Source organism: Natator depressus, chromosome 20 (genome assembly GCF_965152275.1).
Source record: "Natator depressus isolate rNatDep1 chromosome 20, rNatDep2.hap1, whole genome shotgun sequence".
In the NCBI taxonomy this organism is placed as follows: domain Eukaryota; kingdom Metazoa; phylum Chordata; order Testudines; family Cheloniidae; genus Natator; species Natator depressus.
In genome coordinates, this window is record NC_134253.1 from 3,657,116 (window position 1) to 3,682,226 (window position 25,111).

A 25,111-nucleotide genomic window follows, 5' to 3' on the forward strand; every position below is an offset into this window, starting at 1 on the left:
CAGGAACCCCACCAGGGCTGTGTGGCTCCCTTGTGCCCTGGCCCCATCTGACACGGGCATCTCGTTCCCAGGCCCCCCCTTCTGAGCTCAGCCCCCCACAGCACTGGGACACCATGGGATCAAGGGAAGGTGGGTCTGCTGGTTAGAGTCCAGGTAGAGTCAGGACTCCTGGGTTCTCTCCCCAGTTCTGGGAAGGGGAGTGTGGTCCAGTGGTTAGAGCAGGGGGCTGGGAGCTAGGTCTCCTGGGTTCTCTCCCCAGCTCTGGAAGGGGAATGGGGTCCAGTGATTAGAGCAGGGGGCTGGGAGCCAGGACTCCTGGGTTCTCTCCCCAGCTCTGGGAGGGGAGTGGGGTCCAGTGGTTAGAGCAGGGGCCTGGGAGCCAGGACTCCTGGGTTCTCTCCCCAGCTCTGGAAGGGGAGTGCAGTCCAGTGGTCAGAGTAGGGGACTGGGAGCCAGGACTCCTGGGTTCACTGGGTGCTAGTGGGTGAGTCACTCGCCCTCTCTCTGTTTTCTCCATCCCCACCATGGGTCTGGTGCTGGTTCCCCCAGCAGGTTGCCAGTCTCAGCAGATGATGCCCAGCGCCCAAGACCCCCCCTAACGCAGGCACCGGGCTGGGGGCCCTGCGGCATTTCCTCAGCCTGGCCCTCAGGACCCAGCGGTTTGGGGACAAAGGCACGGAGGCGGGTAGGAGCCTGGGGCCGGGGCCAGGGCAGGGGGCGCGGGCCTGGCTCCAGGGACCCCTCCCCCGCCCTGCTGGCTCCCAGCCGGGCCCTGCCACCTTAAGCGATCCGGGCCGCTCCACCTTAAGGGCTGGCGCCGTGGCTAAGCCCAGCCCGGTGCTTGCGGCGGGCGCCGGGGCCGGGGGCTGGCGCAGGAGCGGGACCCGGCGCGGCTCACACGGGCGAGGCGAGGCCGGACCAGCGGGAGCGTCTCCAGCAGCTGCGCCCCCAGCACCCGCCCCGCGCAGCAGGCAGAGACCGAGCAGGGACCCCAGCGCCCCCCCATCCCAGCGCCCCCCCCGTGCCCGCCCAGCGCCCCCCATCCCAGCGCCAGCCCAGAATCCCCGGCCCTGCGCCCCACGACCCAGCGCCCCCCCCGTGCCAGCCCTGCACCCCCCGGCCCAGCGCCCCCCCCCAGTGCCAGCCCAGCCCCCCCGGCCCAGCGCCCAGCATGGCCGAGCCCAGCACTGAATGCAGCATCAAGGTGCTCTGCCGATTCCGGCCCCTGAACCAGGCGGAGATCCTGCGGGGGGACAAATTCATCCCCCTCTTCCAAGGGGACGACAGCGTCATCCTCGGGGTAAGTGCCCCCCCCCGCCAGTGCGGGCCCCCCCCAACTCCCCTCCTCTCCGCTGCGGCATCGGCCCCGGGCTGCCCGGCCGGGGGGAAGGGGCCCCCCCCCCGTGCCCAGCGCACAAAGAGCTGGGGAGTTGGGGGGGTTCCCCCCAGCCCCCCCGAACTCTGCGGCTGCCGGGAGATGGGCTCCCAAGAGCGGGGGCGGGGAGGCTGTATTGCGGATCCTCCATCCCAGCCGAGGCAACTGGGTGTGGCCAGCAGGGCTGGGGATTTGGCTACTGGTGTGTGACCCATCGAAAATCGCTGGCTTCCCTCCCCCCGGGATGGGGACCCCCCCCTTTGCATGCAGCCCCTCCAGCTGGCTCATTTCCCCTCCCCCGCCGTCTGTCTGTCTGTCTGTCTGTCCCTAGCCTGCAAAGCGGCCACCTCATCCCCCCCCCCCCCCGACCTTGCGAGGGTGAAAGGTGAACGCCCCGCCCTGCTCGGACAGGCTCGGGGCCTGGCGATGCCAGCTTGCCCCGGTGCCCCTGCGGGGCTGGGGGGGGAGGAGCAGATGGTGCAGGTCGTGCGGTGGGCTGCAGGTTGTTTACTTCAAGGCGTCTGCGCCCCCAACGCGCTGTCTCCGCAGCTGTCCGCCTGGCTGGGGGGTCGAGGAGCCTGGGGTCCCGGCCTCGGGGAGAGAGCGTGCGAGGGCAGGGCGGGGCGCGGGGCCCCCGGGTGGGGTTGTCAAAATCAGCCCCTTGCTTTAGCCAAGAGCAAGGGTCGTGCGTGTAACCTGGGCTGACGCTCCAGCTGAGATGGGGGGGGCCCTTAGCGCCGGGGACCGAGATCAGGGGCCCCCGTCGCACCAGGCGCTCCAGAGACAGAGAGAGCGTCCCCGCCTCCCAGAGCTCCCAGGCTAAGCAGACAAGAGGTTGAAAGGGAAACTGAGTCACCCAGCAGGGGAGGGGAACCCAGGGCCAGAGCCCAGCTGTCCTGTGTCCCAGTTAAGTGCTGTAGCCACTAGACCACGCTGCGTCCCCCGGTCCGGCTCTCTCACACCCCGGCCCCCCCTTTGCCGTCTGACCAGAGCTGGGGGGCATCTGTGCCAAGATGCCTGCACTTTTCTCCTCCTGGCCTAAAGGCCCTTTCCTGCCCGTCCACACTCCCAGCAGCAATGCCACCCGCCGGACGCATGGCTCTGTCAGCCCTGCAGGCCCCCCCCCCCATTGTGCCCGGCTCCAGACGACAACAGGACGGTCATTCCCCTCCCCCCATCTCCTGTTCTCCTTCCCGTCTGAGGCTTGGGAACGGCCGGGGGGGGGTGGGGGCGTGGAGAGCCCTCCGGAGCCCAGGGAGTGCCCTTGGCGGGGGCCGCGCTGGCAGCCGGGGAGGGGAATCTCTCTCTGGGCAGGGATTAGGCCGCGGCTCCCGGATTAATGAGCTTGTCTGGTGACTGCCCTGCAGCAGCTGGTCCTGAATCCCGCGGGGGGAGCAAGCGGGATCCCCCCTCCCGCCGCTCACTGCCGGGCCGCACTTAGGTCCCCCGGGGGTTTGCAAGGGGCCTGAGGAGGGGGCGGGGGGTTCAGGGAGGCTGCCCCCGGAGCAGGAGCTGTGGGGCAGGAGGCTCTTGCGCCTGCAGGGAGAAGATTGTGGGCCAGGGGAGCCGAGAGCCGAGGGGGTTGGGCACCCTGCTGCGTAGCCATGACACAGCCCCTGTCACCGGAGCGTGAGCCTGGCCGTCTGTGGTGGCTTTATCCTCAGCAGCTCACACGCCGGCAAAGCAGCCCTCGCAGGAGACCCTACAATAACAAACCCAGCCCTTCTGGGAGCCCCTGCGATAACAGCCAGCCTGAGTGAACAGAACAATCTAGCCCTCACAACAGAAAGCCAGCCCCTGCGGGTGACCCTACAATAACAAGCCAGTGCGGGTACCTGGTGCAGGGGGCTGAGTGGATTCGTTATTATTTATTGAGCCCTGTCCAGGTGCATGATGGGAGTCAGTGCCAGGCTGGCAGCCCCCCCAATGTCCTGGCCAGTGTGGGTGCCCCCTAAAGGATGCATAAGGGACTAGCTGTTCCAGTGCTTTGGAGCTCGGCGGGGCGGGTGGGTGCTGAAGGTCGCAGGTTCTAGGCCCGGTTCCCCAGGTGGGCTGGGGGCGAGGAGGGGTCTGTGGCTTGCAGCCCAGGTGTTGGGCAGTTTGCAGAGCCCTGGCAGGGACGGGGCGCGCTGGCAGCTGCCAGCACCGGCCGGGGTTGAACCTTTCCCTTGCTTGTTGCGGGTCCGGAGCCGCTGGCTTTGGAGAGCCCTGGGGACCCGGAGCCCCAGCCAGAGGCGACAGGAGCTGGCGAGCTGGGCATGGGCTGTGTCTCCCTGTGGACCCTAGCTCTGGGGTATCGGGGCTGCAGGCGGACCAGTGAGTGGCACAAATACTCTGCTCCCCCGGCCTCCCTGTGGCACCGCGGGCGTAAGGGGTTTCTTAGCCATGTGGGGGGGATAAGGAAGGGCCTGCGTGGGTCTGGGGGGGCTGGGCTCCAGGAGGAATGAATGCGTGGGGAGCGGGGGCCATGGGCTAGGCTGGGCGTTTGGAGAGGGCTCCTCTGTGGGGGCGGGTACGGCGCTGCTCTGTCTGTGCTGCATTCCAAGGGCACAAGTGGGATGAGTTTGCTGGGCCTTGGCCAAGTTCCCCATTCGGGCGCGTCGCCGCTTTCCCTCTGGGCTTGGCTTTGTTGGCATCTCTGCCCCTGAGTGAGCCAGGCTGCGGGAGAAAGGGGCATTGGCAGGAGAGTCCAGGGCTGGGCTAATGGGGCTGTGGGTTGGGAGTGAGAGGCACTGGTAGAGCTGGGGGGAGCCCAGGGCTGGGCTAACAGGGTGTCACGGAGTGTGTGGGAGTCCGGGCCCTGCACCCCCCACTTCCTGCCATTCACCGTGACTCTCAGCCAGCCAGTAAAACAGAAGGTTTATTAGACGACAGGAACGTGGTCCAAAACAGAGCTTGTAGGTGCAGAAAACAGGACCCCTCAGTCAGGTCCTTCTTGGGGGGTGGGGAGCCCAGACCCTGGTTCTGGGCCTCCCTCCGTTTCCCCAGCCAGCTCCAAACTGAAACCTCCTCCAGCTCCTCCTCTGGCTTTTGTCCCTTTCCTGGGCCAGGAGGCCACCTGATCTTTGTTCTCCAACCCCTTCAATTGGCACCTTGCAGGGGAGGGGCCCAGGCCATCAGTCCCCAGGAGACAGGGTGTTGGCCATTCTCTGTGCAAACCCCTGCACACCCTTGCCCTCTAGGGCTCTGAAACAATCACACCCCCTTATCACCCCACCTAGATACTGAAGAAATGCCTAGGGGAAACTGAGGCACACACGCAGTATTCAGAGAAAACATTAAGAACAGTCCCCCTGCGGGTTGGGAGTGAAGGGCCCAGCTCTGGGCTTAGCTCCTGTATCAATAATGTCCCATGTCTCTCTTAAACTGGGGGTGGGGTCTGGCCCCTCCAAGAAGTCGGTCAGTCCCCTGGCTCTTCAGTCCCCAAACCCCCTCCCAGGGGTCCCAGCCCTGCCCCCCATGCCATCTGGGAAGCTGCTGTCCTGTCTTGGCAGAGCTGGGCCTGGCCCGGGGCGTCTCCAGCACCTGGACAGCTCCCGGCGCGGGCCTGGCCTCTTTGGTGGGGGGAGGGGGGAAGAGATGGAGTACAGCCCTTCTGAGGCCTGTGTGTCCGATTCCGGAGAGGAGGAAACAGGCCTGCTCAGGAGACCAAGACCCCCCCCACACGCTGCCTCGTCCCCCCTCCCCACAGGAGGGGCGTCCCTCCTGCCTGGAGGGGGGCTAATTCCTATTGAATGTTGTCAACCCACCCCCAGCCCTCTCCCAGCTGGCGCCCTGCCAGCCCCCCCCCCCCCCAGGGTTAACACTGCTGCGGGGAGGGGCCGTCTTGGCCCCGGGTAACAGGCCGGTGCTGCGGGGGTTGGGTGGGGGGCAGATGCTCTTCCCCTGGGTGGTGTCGAGCCACTGTACCACGCCCCATTCCTACTGCTGGGTCTGGAGCTTCTTTATCCCCCCCCGCACCAGCACCCAGGAGGCTGGGGGGGGATGGGGGGTTGCCCTGCTCTACCAGGTGGGGGGGAGGGGAGGCATCCCTGAGCTCCTGGTTGTGACCCCCTCCCCCCATGTTCTGCTCCGGCAGGACACCTTGACTCTGGTGCCCCCAGCCCTGGGGGAGCCCCCAGCCCCCAGGGGTGGGCACAGGCTGGGGGCAGCGAGCCAGGAAACAAGCCTCCCGGCTGGGCCTGGCAGTGGGAGAAGCACCAGTCAACTCAGCCTCACCCCCTCAGTGCCAGGGAGGGAGGGGGCACAGAGCGAACTGGGGGGGGTGAGGATTGGAGACACGTCTCCCGTGCCCACCCACTGGGGCCCAAGGTGGACCCTCTGTGATGGCTTCTCTATGGGAGAGCCCAGGGCTGGGCTAGCAGGGGGCTGCGGGTCAGGAGTGAGGGGCACCGGTAGAGCTGGGGGGCACAGGGCTGGGCTAGCAGGGGGCTGCAGGTCGGGAGTGAGGGGCACTGGCAGAGCTGGGGGGCAAGCTGGCACTGCGGTATTATTTCCTTGCTTTCCCAAGCACAGGAGGCCGGGCTGCGCGGGGGGGCGGGCTCAGCCTGGGGGCCCACGGGGTGAACCCTCTGTATTGTGGGGATGGGGTGGCGCCAGCCTGGCAGGGGATGGGGGTCTCTACCTGGGGACTGACCCACCCCGTTTGCTTCCCCCCAGGGCAAGCCCTACGTTTTCGACCGCGTCTTCCCCCCCAACACCACCCAGGAGCAGGTGTACCATGCCTGCGCCATGCAGATCGTCAAGGGTGAGCAGGGGAGGGACTGGGGGCAGCCCAGCGCGGAGTTTAGCAGTGGGGGGAGGAGGGGGGGGCAGATCCAGGCTGCCAGGGACGGTGGAGGGTGAGGAGGGGCTGGGGGCAGTGGGAATGAGGAGGGGGTGGGGGCAGGGGAGGAGGGGCAGGGGGAAGGAGGGGGGCAAGGGGGAGGGGCACGGGGAGGGGGCTCTCATTTACCCCTGTCTCTTGCAGATGTGCTGGCCGGGTACAATGGCACCATCTTCGCCTACGGGCAGACATCGTCGGGGAAGACCCACACCATGGAGGTGAGACAGGCGGGGCTGGGAGGGCAGGGTGATGCCCCCCGGCTGGGGCGAGAGGCTGGTGCTGCGGGTTGCGGGGGGGGGGGGGGGGCTCAGTTAGCCCCTTGGCCTCTCCTAAAATCTGCTGGGAGGGGGCTGGAGCTGGGCCCCCTCCCCAGGGAGACTGGGCCCCACGGCTGACCCCCCCCCCTCCTCTTGCCCTTAGGGGAAGCTGCACGACCCCCAGCTGATGGGCATCATCCCGCGCATCGCCCGTGACATCTTCAACCACATCTACGCCATGGACGAGAACCTGGAGTTCCACATCAAGGTGAGCGGGGGGCGGGCTCTGGGGTCAGAGCTGTGGGGGAGGGGGTCCAGGGGGGGCTCTGGGGTGGGAGTCATGGGGGATCAGAGCCATGGGGGGAGAGTGGGTGGGGGGCTCTGGGGGAATTTGAAGAGGGCCTCAGATCAGGGTGGGGGGCAGCACTGGGGATCTCTGGGGTGGAAGAGGATGGGGAGGTTTATGGGACCTGCAGGGGGTGATCTGGGAGGCCCGGGGGGGTTCCTATGGGCTCATTCCCCCCCCCTTCCCCCCGCCCTGGTCTGTGCTCACGTGGCTCCATCTTGGTCTTTCCTAGGTTTCCTACTTTGAAATTTACCTGGACAAAATTCGGGACCTGCTGGATGGTGAGTGACGCCCCCCAGGAGAGCCGGGGTGGGCACAGACGGGGCTGCCCCCTGGGGGGCTCAAGAGGCGGGGTGCAGAGGGGGCTGCTACTGCTGCTTCCTGAATGGCTGAGCTGGGGGAGCTGGTCAGGGGGTGCTGCTGGGGGCCCCGTGTGATCCCCAACCCCCTCTGCCCTGGGAGCCCCTCTCCGGTCCCCCCAGCCCCGGGCCCTCCCCCCATTCCAGCTTGGCCCTTTCTTTCCCCAGTGACCAAGACCAACCTGTCAGTGCATGAGGACAAGAACCGGGTGCCCTATGTCAAGGTGAGGGGGGGAGGGGGTCCCCTCGTGTGGGGAAGCAGGTGGGGGGCTGTGGAGGGGCGGGGAAGGGGACTGAGGGAGCAGCCAGAGGGTTGGAAGAGAATCCCCTGCTGCATGGAGGAAGCCGGGGGGTGGGGGAGCAGAGCAGGGGACCCCTGTGGGGTAGGGTGAGGAGCCCCCAGTGTGAGGTGGGGAGGTTGGGGCCTGATGGGGGTGAGGAGGGGCTGTGAGGGAGGGCCGCCCTGAGGGGGGTGGGGGGGTGAGGAGCCCCCCGTGCGAAGCTGTTGGGGGGAGGACTGGGGGGGTGAGGGCCCCCCATGTGAGGCTTGGGGGGAGGGCTGCCCTGAGGGAGGCTGTGGGGGGAGAGGGCCCCCCCACCTGAGACTGACCCTCCCTGCTCCCCCGGCAGGGCTGCACTGAGCGCTTTGTCTCCAGCCCGGAGGAGATCCTGGACGTGATCGACGAGGGCAAATCCAACCGGCACGTGGCCGTCACCAGTGAGCAGCTGGGGCACTGGCGGGGGGGCCCCGGGGCCGGGCCCTGGCCTGGGAGGTGTCCAGTCCCGGTGTCCCCATCAGCCCCAGCCCCCAGGGCTGGGGAGTGGGGGGGCTGGGCGAGCGGATGGGGGCTGGGGCCCTGCTGACTCGAGGCTGGACAATGGCTGGACACTGTGCCCGGGGGGGGGGCTCTGTGCCCAGGGGAGACGGGGGGGGCTCTGTGCCCACAGGGGGCCAGTGCTGGCGGGCCTCCCACCCCTGCATCTCCCCCCAGACATGAACGAGCACAGTTCCCGCAGCCACAGCATCTTCCTCATCAACATCAAGCAGGAGAACATGGAGACGGAGCAGAAGCTCAGCGGGAAGCTCTACCTGGTGGACCTGGCTGGCAGCGAGAAGGTGCCAAGGCTGGGGGGCGGGCGGCGGGGGTGGGGAGGGGCAGAGTGTCCGGGGGCGGGCGGGGCTCGGACATCCCCCCACCCTGCTTCGGGATCTCTGCCCGGACACCTGGGTCCCGGACGAGAAGGCCCTGCACATGCGCCATGGCTCCCCGCCTCTGGGAGGGTGATGCCCTGTGGCGGGACGGGAGCCCCCCCCCCCCGCTCCCCGTAACCGACACCCGCTCTGCCGGCAGGTCAGCAAGACGGGGGCTGAAGGGGCCGTGCTGGACGAGGCCAAGAACATCAACAAGTCGCTGTCGGCCCTGGGCAACGTCATCTCGGCCCTGGCGGAGGGGACGGTGAGAGATGCCCCCTCCCCCTGGACCCCCCCGCGAGGGCTCCTCGGGGTGGGGATCCTCCTGCCCCCCACTCCAGAGCTGGAGTTCAGGGTCTCCCTCTCGGTCCAACCCCAACAGGCTCCCCCCCTTTCTCCCCACCTCCTCTGGGGGACCTGAGCCTGGCTACCTCCTGTGCCCAGGGCACCCATCCCTCCCCCCCCAGCCCCTCTGTGCCCCAGGGCGCCACTCCCATAGCCCTCCTCTGCCCTGGGCATCCCTCCCCGCTAGGGCCCCCGTCCCTCCCCCCCAGCCCCTCTGTGCCCCAGGGTGCCCCTCCCATCCCAGGGCACCCTCCTATAACCCCCCTCTGCACCCCTGCTGCCCTGAGGTGCCCCCATGATGCTTCCAGGGTGACCCAAGGTGTCAGGGGCGAATCACTCCCACTGCTCACAGCCTGAGCGTGCCCTGGCTGTTCCCACCAGGGGAGACCTGCCCAGGCCTGCCGGCCGCTGGTGACCCACACGCCCGGCTGGGGGCTCCGCGAGCCCCCCTTGCCCTCTGCAGGCTGGCGAGTCCCACGGCCACCGGGAGATGGGTCTCCCGATCTCTGCAGCAACGCCCCCCAGCTTTCCGCCTTCCCTGCCGTTCAGCCCCTGCCCCCCGCCCGGAGGCCAAGCCCAGTGCCAGGTCTCTGGTAAAACCAAAGTGGGAATTTTCGGTCACTATTTTGTATGAATCCTGGGCGTGCCTCAGTTTCCCTCCCCCGCCCCCCACCTGGGCAGCCATGCCTTGGAGGGGAAACAGGAGCACACCGGGGTCAAAAAAACTGTTACCGACCCTTCCCGCTTCGTCCCTGCGCCCCCCCCCCCATAACTCCCCTCCTGCGCCCCTTGCAGAAGAGCTACGTGCCCTATCGGGACAGCAAGATGACGCGGATCCTGCAGGACTCGCTGGGCGGGAACTGCCGCACGACCATGTTCATCTGCTGCTCACCCTCCAGCTACAACGATGCCGAGACCAAGTCCACCCTCATGTTCGGCCAACGGTACCGGAACCACGCCTGCGGCACTGGCCGCCTGCTACCCCGGGGGCGGCCCCTCCCTGTGCTGCCCCCCGCTGCCCCCGGGGGTCTCCCTGCTCGCTGGGCCCGCAGGCCTCCTCCCTGTGGGGCCGCCCGCTGCCCGCCTGCTACCCCTGGTGCGACTCCCCCACCCACCTGTGGTGTGCTGGGCTCTGGCACTGTGAATCCCCCTGGATCCGCCCCCCCCACCCCCGCAGCAGGTCACCGTGGCCCCCCACCCGGAAGGGAGCCTGGAGTGGCCCTAAATCCGCTCAGGAGCTGCCGGGACAGGTGCCGGGAGAGGCTGAGGGCCGGACTGGGGTTGCTTGGTTCCCCACGTCGGGGTATTCTGGATCCAGGGAGCGGGCAGAGCCGGGGGTGGGGGGCGGAGAACCAGAGGGGGGCGCTAGGGGGAGTTCAGGGGAAACCCCAGCTGGAGGGATCATTGCAGCTGGGGGATCGACTCCCCGGGGGGCTCTGGCCCCGGGAGGCAGCGCTGGAGAATGGAGAGTTGGGGCCAGGGCTGTTTTGTGGGCCCCATATGAAAGGGCCACCCCTGCCTCCCCTCCAGGGCCAAGACCATCAAGAACACCGCATCGGTGAACCTGGAGCTGACGGCTGAGCAGTGGAAGAAGAAGTATGAGAAGGAGAAGGAGAAGAATAAGACGATGAAGGAGACGATTGGGAAGCTGGAGGCTGAGCTGAGCCGCTGGAGGAATGGTGAGGCTGGGCCGGGGAACCCAGGCGTCCGGGTGGGGATGGGGAGAGCTCACTCAGCCACTGGAGGAACGGTGAGGCTGGGCCAGGGAACCCAGGCGTCCGGGTGGGGAGGGGGAGCTGACCCTGCTGCTGGAGGAATGGTGAGGCCCAGTTGGGGGACCCAGGCATCCAGGTGGGAGGGTGGAGTTCAACCAGCGGCTGGAGGAACAGTGAGGTCGGCCCAGGGGACCCAGGCATCCGGGTGGGAAGGGGAGCTCACCCTGTTCTGTGGGGAGGGAGCTTCGTTCTCCAGGGCTGAGTTTCTGGCTGTCCCTGGGAGCTGGTGGGTGGGTGGGTGGGGGGTCCCCTGTTTCGGCTCCAGGGGGTTACCCTGCCCCCCCCATGCCCCCAGGGGAGAATGTGCCAGAGACGGAGCAGCTGAGCGAGGAGGAGAAGCCGGCGCCCGACACCTGTGACGAGACGCCCGTCAACGACAACGCCTCGTCCATCGTCATCCGCATCTCCGAGGAGGAGCGGCGCAAGTACGAGGAGGAGATCCGCAAACTGTACAAGCAGCTCGACGACAAGGTCAGCCGGGACACTGCCCCCCTCCCCCAGTGCCCACTGCCCCTCCCGTGCCCCCTCCCTTCCTGCAGCCCCCGCCCATGCAGGGAGATGCCAGGGCGCACACAGACCCCTGGGTGCACTGTGCCCCCCGGCCTCCCACTGCAGGCTTTCCAAGACCCAGACCTCTCTGGGCGCAGCACCCCGCCCCGCGAACCTGCCAGCCAGTACAGGCCAGAGAGCCCGCCCGACACCTCATGGTTCCAGCCCCTTCTCTGTCCTCTGAGCCCAGGGGTGCCGCGCAGCAGATCGGGGGGCGCCCGTGGGGCGGGTGGCTCTGACCCTCCTCCCGTCTCCTTCCCCCCCCGCCCCAGGACGACGAGATCAACCAGCAGAGCCAGCTGATGGAGAAGCTCTCGCAGCAGATGCTGGAGCAGGAGGAGGTGAGAGCCCGGGCGGGGGGCGGAGGGTGGGAGGGGGCTGGACCCCAGGGGAGCCCCCTCTTCTCCTGGCGGGGGCTCCCTGCCTGACCGGCCGTGCCCCCCCCGCCCGCAGCTGCTGGTGTCGACGCGGGGGGACAACGAGAAGGTGCAGCGGGAGCTGGGCCGGCTGCAGGTGGAGAACGACTCGGCCAAGGAGGAGGTGCGCGAGGTGCTGCAGGCTCTGGAGGAGCTGGCCCTCAACTACGACCAGAAGGCCCAGGAGGCGGAGGAGAAGGGGCAGCAGAACCAGCTGCTGGTGGACGAGCTGTCCCAGAAAGTGGTGAGCAGGGGGGGCGCTAAGGGCATCCAGCGGGGGGAGGGGGGCCCTGATCCGGGGCCTGCTCCAGGGCTAACCCGCGCTCCCCCCCCGCCCCGGCAGAGCACCCTGCTGGCCCTGGAGACGGAGCTGCAGCGCCTCCAGGAGTTCGGCACCCGTCAGCGCAAGCGCGTGGCCGAGTGTGCTCAACGGGCTCATGAAGGACCTGAGCGAGTTCAGCGTCATCGTGGGCAACGGGGAGATCAAGCTGGTGAGAGGGGACAGGGGGTGGGGAGGGGCAGGATTGAGGGGGAAGGGAGGGTGAAGGAGGGCTGGACTGTGGGGTGGGACAGGCAAAGGGCGGCTCCAGCTCTCCCCCCCGCCCCCCGCCGATGGAGGTCAGTGGGGATGGGATGGGATGGGATGGAGGGGGCAGAGGGCGGCTCTCAGTGGGGTGGGGGTGGGGGGATGGGGTGGGGGGACAGGAGGGACGTGGGTGGGGGAGGGGGCGGCTCTCAGCGGGGTGCGGGGAGGAGACGGGGTGGGGGGATGGGGTGGGGGGACAGGAGGGACATGGGTGGGTGGGGGAGGGGGCGGCTCTCAGCGGGGTGCGGGGAGGGGCACAGGGGGGTAGGGGGACGGGGTGGAGGGAGGGGGGAGGGGGCGGCTCTCAGCGGGGTGCGGGGAGGGGGACGAGGAGGGGAAAGGGGGCAGGGCTGGCTCTCAGCGGGGTGGGGGTCAGGGCACGGGGGAGGGGAGGGGAACGGCATGGAGGGAGGGGGCTGGGGGCGGCTCTCAGCTCCCTGCCCCCCCAGCCGGTGGAGATCAGCGGGGCCATCGAGGAGGAGTTCACGGTCGCCCGGCTCTACATCAGCAAGATCAAGGCGGAGGTGAAGGGGGTGGTGAAGCGATGCCGCCAGCTGGAGGCGCTGCAGGTCGAGTGCCAGCGGAAGATGGCCGTGACGGGCCGGGAGCTGGCCGCCTGCCCAGCTGCTAATCTCCCAGTGAGGGGCGGGAGCCGCGGGACGGCAGAATGGGGGTGGTGCCTTGCTGGGGGGCGGGGGTAGGGGCCGTGGGCTGGCTCCTGGGCAGGGTCTGGGTGTGATGGGGCCGTGGCCGTGGGGCTGAGGGCGGGGTGTGATGGGGCCGGGTGTGATGTGGTCGGGGGCGGGTGTGATGAGGCCCTGGAGCTGGGGCCAGGTGTGATGGGGCTGTGGCTGTGGGTGGGTGGGATGGCGCCGGGGCCGTGGGGCTGGGGCCATGGGACCATGGGGGCTGGGGGTGATGGAGCCGTGGAGCTTAGGGCGAGTGTGGTGGGGCCGTGGGGTTGTGGGGGAGGGTGTGATGGGGCGTGGGGCTGGGGGTGATGGGGCCGTGGGGCTGGGGGTGATGGGACCAGGGTCGTGGGGCTGAGGGCGGGTGTGATGGGGCTGTGGGGCTGGATGTGATGGGACCAGGGTGGGTGTGATGGGGTCGTGGCGGGTGTCATGGGGCCGGGGCCGTGGGGCTGAGGGTGGGTGCGATGGGGCCGTGGGGCCGCCCGCGAGCTCAGGGCCCCCCGGCTCCCCCGCAGCACGAGGCCAAGATCCGGTCGCTGAGCGAGTACATGCACAGCGTGGAGCTGAAGAAGCGGCACCTGGAGGAGTCGTACGACGCGCTGAGCGAGGAGCTGGCCAAGCTGCAGGCCCAAGGTGCGTGTGGGGGTCCCGCCCCGCCTGGGCAGGGGGCTATGGGGCGGGGTGCCGGGTCCCCTAACCCTCTGCTCCTGGCCCTGCAGAGACCGTGCACGAGGCTGGCCGGAAGGACCAGGAGCAGGACCTGATCCAGGACGCCGACGAGGTCAAGGTGTGTGGGGCGGGCAGAGCCGGAGCTCTCGGGGGGGAGGGGAGGGGTGGCTCTGTGCCCTCTGCTGGGGGGATGGCAGGGGGCTCTGTGCCGGGGAAGGGGCTCCCTTCCTCCCGCCTGCCTTCCCCCCTCATCCTTCCCCAGAGGAGCAGAATATCGGGGTGGGGGGGCGGGGCAGTGAGGAATCTGGGGCCCCTGGATGGGGGGGAATGGAGAGCCCTGTGGGGGGGGAAATTTAGGGCCTGCTCGGTGGGGTGGGGGGAGCAAGCCTGGTTTGGCAGTCTAGGACCCCCAGTCGGGGGGGATGGGGGGCCCGGTGGGGGGATGGGGGCCCGTACGGGGGATATGGGGCCCCAGGACAGGATGGGGCGGCCCTCGGAGCAGGGCGGGGAGCCCAGTGGGGGAGTCCGGGGCCCCTGGGGTGGGTTGGGGGGCTGCGGGGCCCCCGGCAGGGCCCGGTGCTAACCCTGGCCCTTGTGGTGCAGCGGGCCCTGGAGCTGCAGCTGGAGGGGCACCGCGAGGCCCACCACAAGCAGCTGCCCGGCTGCGGGACGAGATCAACGAGAAGCAGAAAGTCATCGACGAGCTGAAGGAGTGAGTGACCCCTCCGGCCTCCAGACACCCCGGGGGTGGGGTGGGGGGTGTCCCGGACGGGGAGGGGCTCAGGATCGAGGGGGGGCCGGATGGGGCCCCGGGGCCCCCGCACTGACCGCGTCTGTCTCTGTCCCGCCGCAGCCTGAACCAGAAGCTGCAGCTGGAGCTGGAGCAGCTCCGGGCCGACTACGAGAAACTCAAGAGCGAGGAGCAGGAGAAAACCACCAAACTGCAGGAGCTGACGTGAGCCCCGCCTGCCCCCCCGCCCCGTGACCCCCACCCCCCACTCCTGGAGCTGAGACCCCCGCCTCCCCGGGGCCGGGGCTGGGTCCCGCTCTCCCCAGGACCAGGGCTAAGATTCCACCCCACGTGGGGCCAATGCGGCCCCCCAGTCCCAGGACCAGCTCCACCCTCTAGGGTCGCCCCCTCCCCCCAGCCCCAGGGTGGAATGTGGAGCCTGACCCCTGTCTCCTCTGCCCCCCCCCCCCAGATTTCTGTACGAGCGCCACGAGCAGTCGAAGCAGGATCTCAAGGGGCTGGAGGAGACTGTCGTAAGTATTGGGGAGCTCCCCGGAGCTGGGGGGTGGGGAGGGCCGGTGTGGGGGGAACCTGTCCTGACCTCAGCTCTGACTGTCCGTCTCTGCCCCAGGCCCGGGAGCTCCAGACCCTCCACAACCTGCGCAAGCTTTTCGTTCAAGACGTCACGACTCGAGTCAAGAAAGTGAGTGGACTCCAGCCTGGCTGAGCCCTGACCCTGGCCCCGCGCCCCCAGCCCGGCCCTGCGCCCCCAGCCGGTGCCAGGCCCCCCGGCCCCAGTCCTGCCTTAACCCCCCGAGCTGGTGGGAGGCCCCCCCGGCCCCAGTCCTGCCCTGTCTCTGTCCCCCAAGCCAGTGCCAGTCCTGCCCCAACCCCCGAAGCCGGTGCCAGGCCCCCCGGCCCCAGTCCTGCCCTGCCCCAACCTTCCTGGGCCGGTGCCAATCCTGGCTTCCCCAGCCCTGTGCCCCGCTGAGCCAGTACCAGCCCCTCCCTCCCCCATAGAGCACCCCCCTGCCAGCTGGGTGGCTGTGGCCATGCTTCACCCCGGTGCCCCCTTCCCTGTGCCCCCCAGAGCGCAGAGATGGAACCCGAGGACAGTGGGGGGGCCCATTCTCAGAAGCAGAAGATTTCCTTTCTTGAGAACAACCTGGAGCAGCTTACAAAGGTTCACAAACAGGTAGGGGGAGGGGCCGAGCGCCTGGGGGGGCAGCCGGAGCAGGAGTGGGGGGGGTGGAACAAAGCCAGCATGGAGAGGTGGGGAGGGCTCAGCCGGAACTGGCTGGGGTGGGGGGCACTCGCTGTGAGCGGGGTGCCCGGGGCACCAAGTGGGTTGTGCAGACCGGCAGGGGATGTGCCCTCTGCCCTGGGGGTACCCTCTGTGCCACTGCCTGGCACTGGGCGGGCCCGTTGGGGGGCTGGAGGGAGGTCACAGGACCCCACCCCCCCATTGGCATCGTCTGTTTTTATTTTCTGATCCATGTGTGTTGTGCACTGCTCACAAACCTCCATGCCTGTCCTGAGCCCGGAGCCCCCCTCCTCTGCTCCCCAGCTTGGGCTGACCCCCAAATCCATGCCACCACGCCCCAACAGTGCTGCCAGTGCCCTGACCCCACCAGCCCCTGGCTGGGTCTGACCCCATCTAGTGCCATCTGCAGCGGTCTCCTCTGGGGCACCCCCCACCCTGGGGCCTTAGAGTGACCCGTCACCATGGCACCTGGGCTGAGAACGCCAGACTCATCACACCTGTCGTGCATTCGGCACCGGGGGGCTGAGTCTGCTCTTCCCGCCTCCCCTGCTCTGGGGCGGAGGAGGTGCCCCACTGGGGAGATCAGGCAACACTCCCCACCTTGTTCCCCTATGAGCGGCCCCTCCCCAGTGGTGGGGGGCAGGGGGGCTGTCTGGCACATGCTGCGTGGTGGGGCAGAGCCTGGGCCGGCTGGCACTGGGGTGCAGGGGGGCGGAGCCTGGGGAGTGCATGCCCAGCTCCCAGAGCGGGGAGCGCGAATGTGGGCTTTGGCCATGCTTTCCCCCGCACCCCCTCCCAGCTCTGCCTTGACCCCCACCCCTGTCAGCCCCTGCCTAGGCCTCTCCCTCCCCGTCAAGCCCCCTCCTTCCCCCACACCCCATCTGGCCCTGCCTAACCCCCCTCCTTTGTCCCCCACCCCTGACTTGTGCCCGTCTCCATCCATTCTGTGTCTCTCCAGCTCCCCCTCCCCTTGCGCCTTGGCGTCCCGTTCCCCCCCACATCCCTGTGCTGGGGGTGGGGGTGTCAGGCTGCTGCTGCACAGCAGGGGGCGCCTTCCTATGCCCCCCGAGGGGCTGAGTCCCTGTGGGGGGGGTAGCATAGCGCCATGGGGGAGAGGGGATGCAGCCACTTGCCCAGGCTGGGCATAACCTGGCTGCTTCCCCTGCCCCGAGCTGTGGCCCTGCCCACGGAGCCCTTCCCCGTCTCCTGCCCGATGCCCTGGGGCCCGTGAGAGGCAGATGGGGTCGGGGGGCTGCCCCCAGGTGCCGCGCGGTGTTGAGTCACTGCTCTGTGTCCCCTTTCGCTGCCTTTCCCTAGCTGGATCTCTGGGTCTCCAAGGTACCGTACCCCCCCCAAGCCTGCTCCCTCGCCGGGCAGGAAATGTTTGCAGAGCTCACTCAAGGGTTCAGATGCAGCCCCTCCCTCCCGAAAACCTCCCCTCCCCCAGCTGCAGTCGGGACAGTTTCTCCGTGCCAGGGACAGTGCCCGCCAGGAGCCTGGGCACTTTCCCTCCCCTGGCAGCATCCCTGAGTGCCCCTTTCTCCCTGTTCCCTGGGAGGCAGGGGGCTTGGGCAGCACCCGGGATGGGCCATGCAGGATAGGGAGGGTCTGTGCCCCCCTTCCCATGGGCACCCCTCAGGCAGGCCAAGCTGGGCCCTCAGAATGGAGAGAGGTGAATAGTGGTGTCCCTCAGGGCTCTGTATTGGGACCAGTCCTATTCAACGTATTCATAAATGATCTGGGAAAAGGGGTAAACAGCGAGGTGGCAAAATTTGCAGATGATACAAAACTACTCAAGACAGTTAAGTCCCAGGCAGACGGCGAAGAGCTACAAAGGGATCTCTCAGACCTGGGTGACTGGGCAACAAAATGGCAGATGAAATTCACTGTTGATAAATGCAAAGTAATGCACGTTGGAAAATGTAATCCCAACTATACCTATAAAATGATGGGGTCTAAATTAGCTGTTAAGAAAGAGATCTTGGAGTCACTGTGGATAGTTCTCTGAAAACAGCCACACAACGTGCAGTCAAAAAAGCAAACAGGATGTCGGGCATCATTAAGAAAGGGATAGATAATAAAACAGAAAATATCATGTTGCCTCGTTATAAATCCATAGGACGCCCACACTTTGAATACTGCGTGCAGATGTGGTCGCCCCATCTCAAAACAGATGTACTGAAATTGGAAAAGGTTCAGAAAAGGGCAACGGAAATGATTAGGGGTACGGAATGGCTTCCGTATGAGGAGAGATTAATAAGACTGGGACTTTTCAGCTTGGAAAAGAGACGACTAAGGGGGGATGTGATAGAGGTCTATAAAATCATGACTGGTGTGGAGAAAGTAAATCAGGAAGTGTTATTTACTCCTTCCAATAAACACAAGAACTAGCGGGTCACCAAATGAAATTTATAGGCAGCAGGTTTAAAACAAACACAAGGAAGTATTTCTTCACACAGCGCACAGTCAACCTGTGGAACTCCTTGCTAGAGGATGTTGTGAAGGCCAAGACTATAACATGGTTCAAAAAAGAACTAGAGAAGTTCCTGGAGGATAGGTCCATTAATGGCTATTAGCCAGGATGGGCAGGGATAGTGCCACTTGCCTCTGTTTGCCAGAAGCTGGGAATGGGCAGCAGAGGATGGATCACTTGATGATTCCCTGTTCTGTTCATTCCCTTTGGGGCACCTGGCACTGGCCACTGTTGGGAGACAGGATCCTGGGCTAGATGGTCTGACCCCGTATGGCCATTCTTATGGTCTTACGTTCTCTGCTGTGTGATCTCAAACATTTTCTTGCCCGCCCCTCGCCCACGGCGGCTGTGCCAGACGGCGACCGTCCCTCTCCATCCCGTGCAGCTTGCCCCCCGCTTCCACGCTCCCCTCTGCCACGCGCTCGGCTTCTGCTCTGCCCCACCGCTGCCGCCTGCATGCCACACGCCTGGCGGCACGGCCTGCCTGGGGCTGGGGGCTTGTGCCTGGCAGAGCTGGGGGGTGTGGGGTCAGCCTGGAGATGGTAGGTACCTGCCCCCCACCTCCCCGTGGGCCCCCCCCCAGCTGCCCTGCAGCTCTCCAGCCTTTCAGCCAACGCGTGCCCTGCGCCATGCAGCCTCAAGCCTGGCTCCACCTAAGGAGGCAGGAGAGGGGGGCAAGGAAAGGGGCACGAATTTGACCAAGTCTCCATGGGCACTGGAGAGAGAGCGCCAATGGGGAGGCACCCCAGGCCCCTAGATAGGGGGCATGACCCCTTTGCCCTGTCCCATACTGGCCCCCCTCGCCCCAGGGGTCCTGAACTCAATATGCTAGTAGGGCTGAAAGAAGGATGGCAGGTTGCTGGAGCCACCAGCCCTCTAGAAGGCCCCCGCCCTAGGGCCACCGGTCCCACCACAGCCCTCTGCGTGGGAATCCCTGTTCCCCATCACTCCCTGGTGCAAGTGTTGTAGCACGGGATTAATTGATCTATGGAACTGCCCGCCGCAGGCGGGCGCTGAGGCTGAGAGCTTAGAGGGCTTCAGACCTGGGAGCAGGGGGTGTATGAGCATATCCCAGAGATGGAGTGAGAGGGGCTGCAACCCCCCCCAGCCCCAAACTGATGGGGTGGGGGTCTTGCCCCAGGGCGGGTGACCCCCAGCAGCGGGCTAAGGGTGCTGGCTCCTTTCCCTGAAGCAGGCCACTGGCCCTGGGGCAGAACGGGTGCAGGAGATGGGGCGAGATCTGCTGCGGCTCCCTACGTAGGGCCGGGGGGGGGGGGAGAGGGCTCAGGGGGTCGGGTCTTGTCTTGCCTCCGCGGACACCCCCTTGTCTCTCCGGTGCCCCCAGCTGGTTCGTGACAATGCAGATCTGCGTTGTGAGCTTCCTAAGCTGGAGAAGCGGCTTCGGGCTACGGCTGAGCGAGTTAAGGCCCTGGAGGGTGCACTGAGGGAGGCCAAGGAGGGGGCCATGAAGGACAAGCGGCGTTACCAGCAGGAGGTGGACCGCATCAAGGAGGCCGTGCGCTACAAGAATTCCACCAAGCGCACCCACTCGGCGCAGATCGGTGAGCGCCGTCCGGGGGCCGGGCAGAGGGCTCCCCACCCCATGTCCACAGGAGCGGGCGCTGCCGGCGTCAGGGCCGCCGACCCCCCACGCACACGGGGGGCTTGGCGACTCCTGGGGCACTGGCCTTCTCCACAGGGAGTGGTCCTGTGGGCAGGGGAGGGCATGAGGGGTGGGCACCACCGGACCCTCAAGCCAGCATGGTGTGAGCCGAGGGTGTCCCCTCCCCTGTTCTCTGGGGGCTGTGCCCTCCCCCCAGCCTGCCCTGCTGCCTGCACAGCTGGGGGGTTCCCAAGGGCCGTGATTCAGGGGCGGTTTCTCCCTTTCAGCCAAGCCGGTGCGGCCGGGGCACTACCCGGTCTCGCCCACCAACCCCTACGGCGCCCGCAACTCCGACAGCGTCAGCTACGCCAACAGCCTCTTCCAGAACTACCAGGCAGCCTACGGGCAGGGCTCCGCCCCAGACGCCTAGTGAGTGCCAGGGATGGGGGGGTGGGGAACCCCCGGCAGAGGGGCTGGCACGCCTGTGGGGCCCGGGGCTGCCGGTCCCTGGGCCGTGGCCCCCCGCGAGCGGCTGTCCGTGCTGCGGTTCTGACGGCTCTGTCTGTCTGGGTCTCCCCTTGCTCAGTTTTGCCAACACCTCGTCCAGCAGCGGCACGGGCTCCTCCAGCGGCCCCCTGGCCCCCTACCAGAAGCTGAGCGTGGATAACGGTGAGAGGGGCCCAGCCTGCGTGGGGTGGGGGGCGCCGGGGGGAGAAGGGCAAATCCTGACCGGGGAGCCGGGAGCACGGAGCCTTCGGCTGGGCTGAACGGCCGGGTGGAGGCTGCTGCCGGGGAGCGGGCAGCTGAGGCTGGGGGGGGCCGGGGCCGGAGGTGGCCATCTGCTGGGGTGGCCAGGGCCCTGCTGGGGACCAGAACTTGCAGCCCATCAGAGATCTGCTGATAGCCAGGGCCCGTCCTGGGAGAGCACCCCAGGGCCCCTACCCTCAAGGACTGGCAGGGCAGGGGATGCAGGGCCTGGGTGCCAGGATGTTGCGGGGGTTGGGCCTCCCCCTGACACTGCACTTTCCTTTCCATGTCTGCCGGGCTGCAGGGAACGCCACAGACATCAACGATAACAGGTGAGGCTGGGGGCTCCCGCGGGGGGAGGGGGGTGCTGGGGCGTGGCTCCGGGGGAGGCCAGCAACCCACAGGGTGGGGTTGGAACCGGGCATCCCCCAGCCAAGGGGTGTCACAGGGAGGGCGTCGTCCATGCCCGACAGCCCTGGGTTCAGGCCGTCTGCCCCGGATTGGAGCAGCCAGGCCCTGGCCTGGGGAGGGGGTTGGCACTAGGGGGAGGGGCCTCCCGGGGCACAGCTGGGGGGCAGGCAGAGCTGAGCCCTCTCTCTGCCCGCAGAAGTGAGTTGCCCTGCAGCTGCCAGGCTGACGAACAAGCTAAGCTGTTCCCACTCCACCAGGAGACAGCAGCCAGCTAATAACGCAGCCGGTGAGTGCCCTGCTCTGCCAGGTACCGCCCTGCCCTGCGGGCCTCTGCCCCTGCATCCGCCCTGCTGGGTACTGCCCCATGAGCCTCTGCCCCTGCCCTGCTCTGCCGGGTACCACCCTGGCCACGGGCCTCTGCCCCTGCACCCTCCGCCCTGCCAGGGACCGCCCTGCCCCATGGGCCTCTGCCCCTGCCCCCCCCGCCCTGCTGAGGGCTGCCCTACACCGTGGGCCTCTGCTCCTGCCCCCCCCCCCGCCCTGCTGGGGACTGCCCTGCCCCGCCCCGTGGGCCTCTGCCCCTGCAGGCCCTGCCCTGCCCTGTGGGCCTCTGCCCCTGCACTTCTCCCCCTGTTAGGGACTCCTTGCTATCTGCGCCCTCCTGGAGGACAACCCCCATTGTGCCTGCCCCCCACCCCCCTGCAGTCGCACTGTTGCTGCCCCCCGAATGCCTTTCAGTATCATGTGCACCACCTTCCTAGAGCCCCCCAGTGTCATGCTGGCACTGCCCCGCCAGCTCCCCAGTATCGCGCCTGCACCCTGGGGTGCCTTCCCCTCCTGCCTCCCGCATTAACCCTCCTCCATTGTGTGTCGCCCTGGGGGTTCTACCGTGAAAACTGCTGGGGGGGTGGCCCCTCCTCCTCCTCCTGCCCCCAGGTCAAGCCGGCCTTCCCCAGGACCCCTGCCCGGCACAGCGCTGGCGGGTGAGCAAAGCTTGCCCCGGGGCAGGTCCCTGCTGTACGGGGCGGCTTGAGATCTCACCCCATCCCTTCTTCTCTTGTAGTTTCTAACTGAGCTGGAGGCCTCTGCTCAGCATGCTGCTCTCTGGCTTCCCGGGGCCTCTCTACTAACCCCCGTCTGTCCGTCCGCGCGTCTGACTGTCCTGCTCTCTCGTCTCCTGTGTCGTTTCCCAGCTGCTGCGCTCGCTCTCTCGCGCTCTCTCTGTTCTTGCAAGCTCGTTGATGTCGTAGCTCGCCCGTCGGGTCTGGGCCCGGCCTGCCTGAGGCTGGCGCTCTGCCCGGGCTCAGCCTAGGAGCTGGTGCGGTGGCCCCTCCGGCCCAGCCCCGACCCACCTTGATTTTAAAATGCCTTAAGCAGATGCCACGAGGAATGTCTGGCATCGAACCCAGGCCCCAGGACGAGTGCCCCCCCGCGCACCAGCTCCTCTGCACCCCATGGAGAGGGGGGTATTAGCCATTTCACCCCACACCCCTTCATCCCCCTCCCAGCCCTGGGGTCCCAGAGCCCATGGCACCCCCAGGCGCTGCCCTTCCCCTGCTGTACTGGGACCTGCTGAGGCAGAGGTGTCCCCAGCAGGGGGCGCCCTATGCATAGCCAGCAGCAGGGGCGCATTGCCAGGCCCGGGGAGTCTGCTTTCTCATCTCAAGGGGTGAGCCCCCCGCAGCCTGCCATGCTGCTGGGGTGGAAGAGGCTCCGCAGTGTGGCCAGGTCAGTGCCTCAGGCTCGTCCCTCTGTCCCCCCAATGACAGTGCCCCCACCTGCCTCACTGCACCCCAAGCTGCCAGCACTGCCCCAGCCCAGCCTGGCATCTGGACTTGGCGCTGCAGCGGCTGCTGAGTGGCCGTCTGTCCCCTCCACCGCAGCCGTGCTGGGGAGACAGCTGCTCCCCGGCCTTGCCCAGCATCAGACGAACCCCCGGAGAGCCCTTGTCCCCCAGGCAGGCTCAACAGAGATGCTGGGGAGCCCCAGCTCTCGTGCTGCGAGGGGTCCCTCCTGGGCAGGGCTCAGGGCTCTGTATCTGGGCTGCAGTCTGCATCCTGCCCCCCGGAGGGGTCCCACCCCCCGGCACTGTCTGAGCTGGGCTCCTTCCTGCTCTGGGAGCCTGTATGCCCCTCAGCCTCACTCACCAGGCTACTGAGCCAGGAGGGGGTGGGGGTGCACACTGCTCGTCTCCTCTGGGTGCCTTCCAGAGAGAGGGGGGCTCCCGTCAGAGCTAGCAGGTGGGGTGCTTTGGGGGCAGAGATGCTGTGCTATAAAATGGGGGGATTCTGCCAATGTGAAAACTACCTGTGGGAATTTGCCCCTCCCCACGATGCCCATTATACAGCTTAGCCTATGGGGCCCGGGCATCCTGCACGGTGCTGTTCTGGACAAACCAAAGCTGCTAAACCCACGTTGGTGTCTTTTTTCTGTGTCACGGAGTAGCTGGGCTGGAGGGCAGCCGCCTCAAGCTTGCGTATGTTTGTCCCAAAGGGAAGCACGCAGACCACCTCCCCTGCTCCCCTCTTCTCCCATCGCCACAGCTGATATGCCCAGAGCAGAGCGGGCCGGGCGCACCCTCAGCCCTACGTCGGGGTCACTCTGCCCCGCTCCTGAGAGGCAGGAACACGCAGGCCCCGCCCACCCGCACCCCCCGTCTGCTCACCTCACACCAAAATGTTGCATGTTGGAGTAAAAAGTGTTTGTTTAAAAAAATCAATCAATAAAGAGATGAGAATGAGCGAGCCCCCTGGTGTCTGTGTGTGTGGGGAGCAGTGGGCATGAGACAGGAGCAAGAAACTTGTGGGCAGGCAACGTCCTTTGGTCTTGTGTTTGTGCAGCACTGTGCACGGCAGCATGGTCCACAACGGGGGCTCCTACATCAGGCAGGGATGGGAATAACCTTCGCTAGCCCATGGGCCTGTTATCCTGCCTTGGCCTGGGAGGTGAGAACAAACTGGACATGGGACTTTTGAGAATTGAAGAGTAGGGCAATATAACATCTCTCCCTCCATCCTAGTGTTGGGCATGCAAGCTTTCTCCTGAAGGTGGTATGGTGGGCAGGGAAGAAACCTGCTGCCCAGAAAAGCCAACCCTCGGCAGGCCAAAGCTAGGACAGAACTGACCTGCTCCTCGACTGGCCCTGAGCCTGGCTCCTCCCAGCCCACCATTTACAGCTATTTCACTTTGTACATAAAAGAACCTCAGAGCCAGCCACAGCTTCCCAGGGCAGGAGCAACCCTCGCGTGCTGTAGAAGGGATGTTAGCCTGGCTCTGAGCACAACCCCTCCTGCCAGTTTTGTGCCCTGGGAATGATGCCAACCCACAGCCCACATCTGCCTGCCCATGACCAGCCCACGGAATCATCCCTGAGCTCTGGTTTCTGATCCCTGTGCAAGGCTGTGGCTGCGCACAGGGGTGGATGTGCCCAAGAGAACCCCCAAGCCTGGTTTGCAGCAGAGGAGGGATGAAGGGGAAGCTGAGGGCAGGGATGAAGTGACCGTGTGGTGGCTGGGGCCTGCCCCTTGGGGCGTGATGCTGTGCCGGGCATCAAGGGGATGGCCAGGAGCGGGAATGAGATCAGGAACCTCTTGGCTCTGATCCGGCCCACCTGGGGGTATGTGACCTGCCTCAGCTCCCATCTGATACGTGGGAGGTCTCAGGAGGGGTTGCGCCCTTGTGACACACACATACAGGTGGCTCATGGGCCCAAGAGCTGCTAGCCCTGGAGGCTGAACCCTCTCCCCCTCTTGGGGCACAAGAGGGGAATGAGGTTGTGAACTTTACCCGTTGCTTTGCAGCAGGTGACCCCTAAGATTGTGGCCCACTACTCCACCTGAGTAGGGTCACAGATCAAAGAGCTTAGGGACCATTTGACCCTCTTGTGTAACACAAGCCATTTAAGTTCATCCCGTTACACATGCACTGAGCCCAAGAACTTGTGTTTGACTAAAACATCTTCCGGACAAGCCTCCAGCCTGGATCTGGGGACACCAAGAGACGGAGAATCCATCACTCGGGAGGTAGTTCCAATGGTTAAACACCCATCCAGTTAAATGTGTGTCATTTTTAATGTGATTTTCTCTGGCTTCAGTTTCCAACCATCGGTTCTTGTCCTGTCTTTCTCTGCTAGGGCAAAGAGCCCTGCAGGACCCAGGGTTTTCTCCCTGTGAAGATACTTAAATGCTCTAATCTGGTCCCCTCTCAATCTCCTTTCTGATAAGTGAAACGGACTGAGCTCTCAGAGTCTCTGCATTTTCTCCAGCCTGCAAATCAGTTTTGTGGCTCTTTTCTGCATCCTCAACAACTATCCAACAGCCTTTTTAAAATGGGGACCCCAGATCTGGCCACAGTCTCCAGCAGCGATTGCTCTCCCCGAAGCCGCAGACAGAGATAAAGCTGCCGACTGGCTCTTTCTGCCGCCACATCGCCCCGGGAGCTGGGGGAGTCGTGTGTCCAGTGTGACCCCGCGATCCTTTGCGGAGATGCTGCTTTCCC

The 25,111-nt window shown here is 66.4% G+C and overlaps 1 protein-coding gene across 1 annotated transcript; it reads left to right on the top strand.

Moving 5' to 3' along the window:
* The first annotated feature begins 1,143 nt into the window (after window positions 1-1,143).
* Window positions 1,144-23,323, top strand: KIF5A (kinesin family member 5A). The gene is given in 31 exon segments (XM_074934806.1): window positions 1,144-1,300; window positions 6,035-6,122; window positions 6,345-6,418; window positions 6,621-6,725; window positions 7,036-7,084; window positions 7,331-7,386; window positions 7,793-7,880; window positions 8,155-8,279; window positions 8,515-8,619; window positions 9,495-9,643; window positions 10,230-10,378; window positions 10,770-10,945; window positions 11,296-11,364; window positions 11,477-11,683; window positions 11,783-11,860; window positions 11,862-11,930; window positions 12,475-12,663; window positions 13,233-13,350; window positions 13,437-13,504; window positions 13,990-14,038; window positions 14,041-14,098; window positions 14,240-14,341; window positions 14,589-14,649; window positions 14,748-14,819; window positions 15,207-15,311; window positions 19,199-19,415; window positions 19,744-19,885; window positions 20,043-20,125; window positions 20,508-20,535; window positions 20,811-20,900; window positions 21,678-23,323. Coding segments are annotated over 30 exon segments (3,087 nt in total). The 5' UTR covers window positions 1,144-1,171; the 3' UTR covers window positions 20,890-20,900; window positions 21,678-23,323.
* The last annotated feature ends 1,788 nt before the right edge of the window (window positions 23,324-25,111 follow it).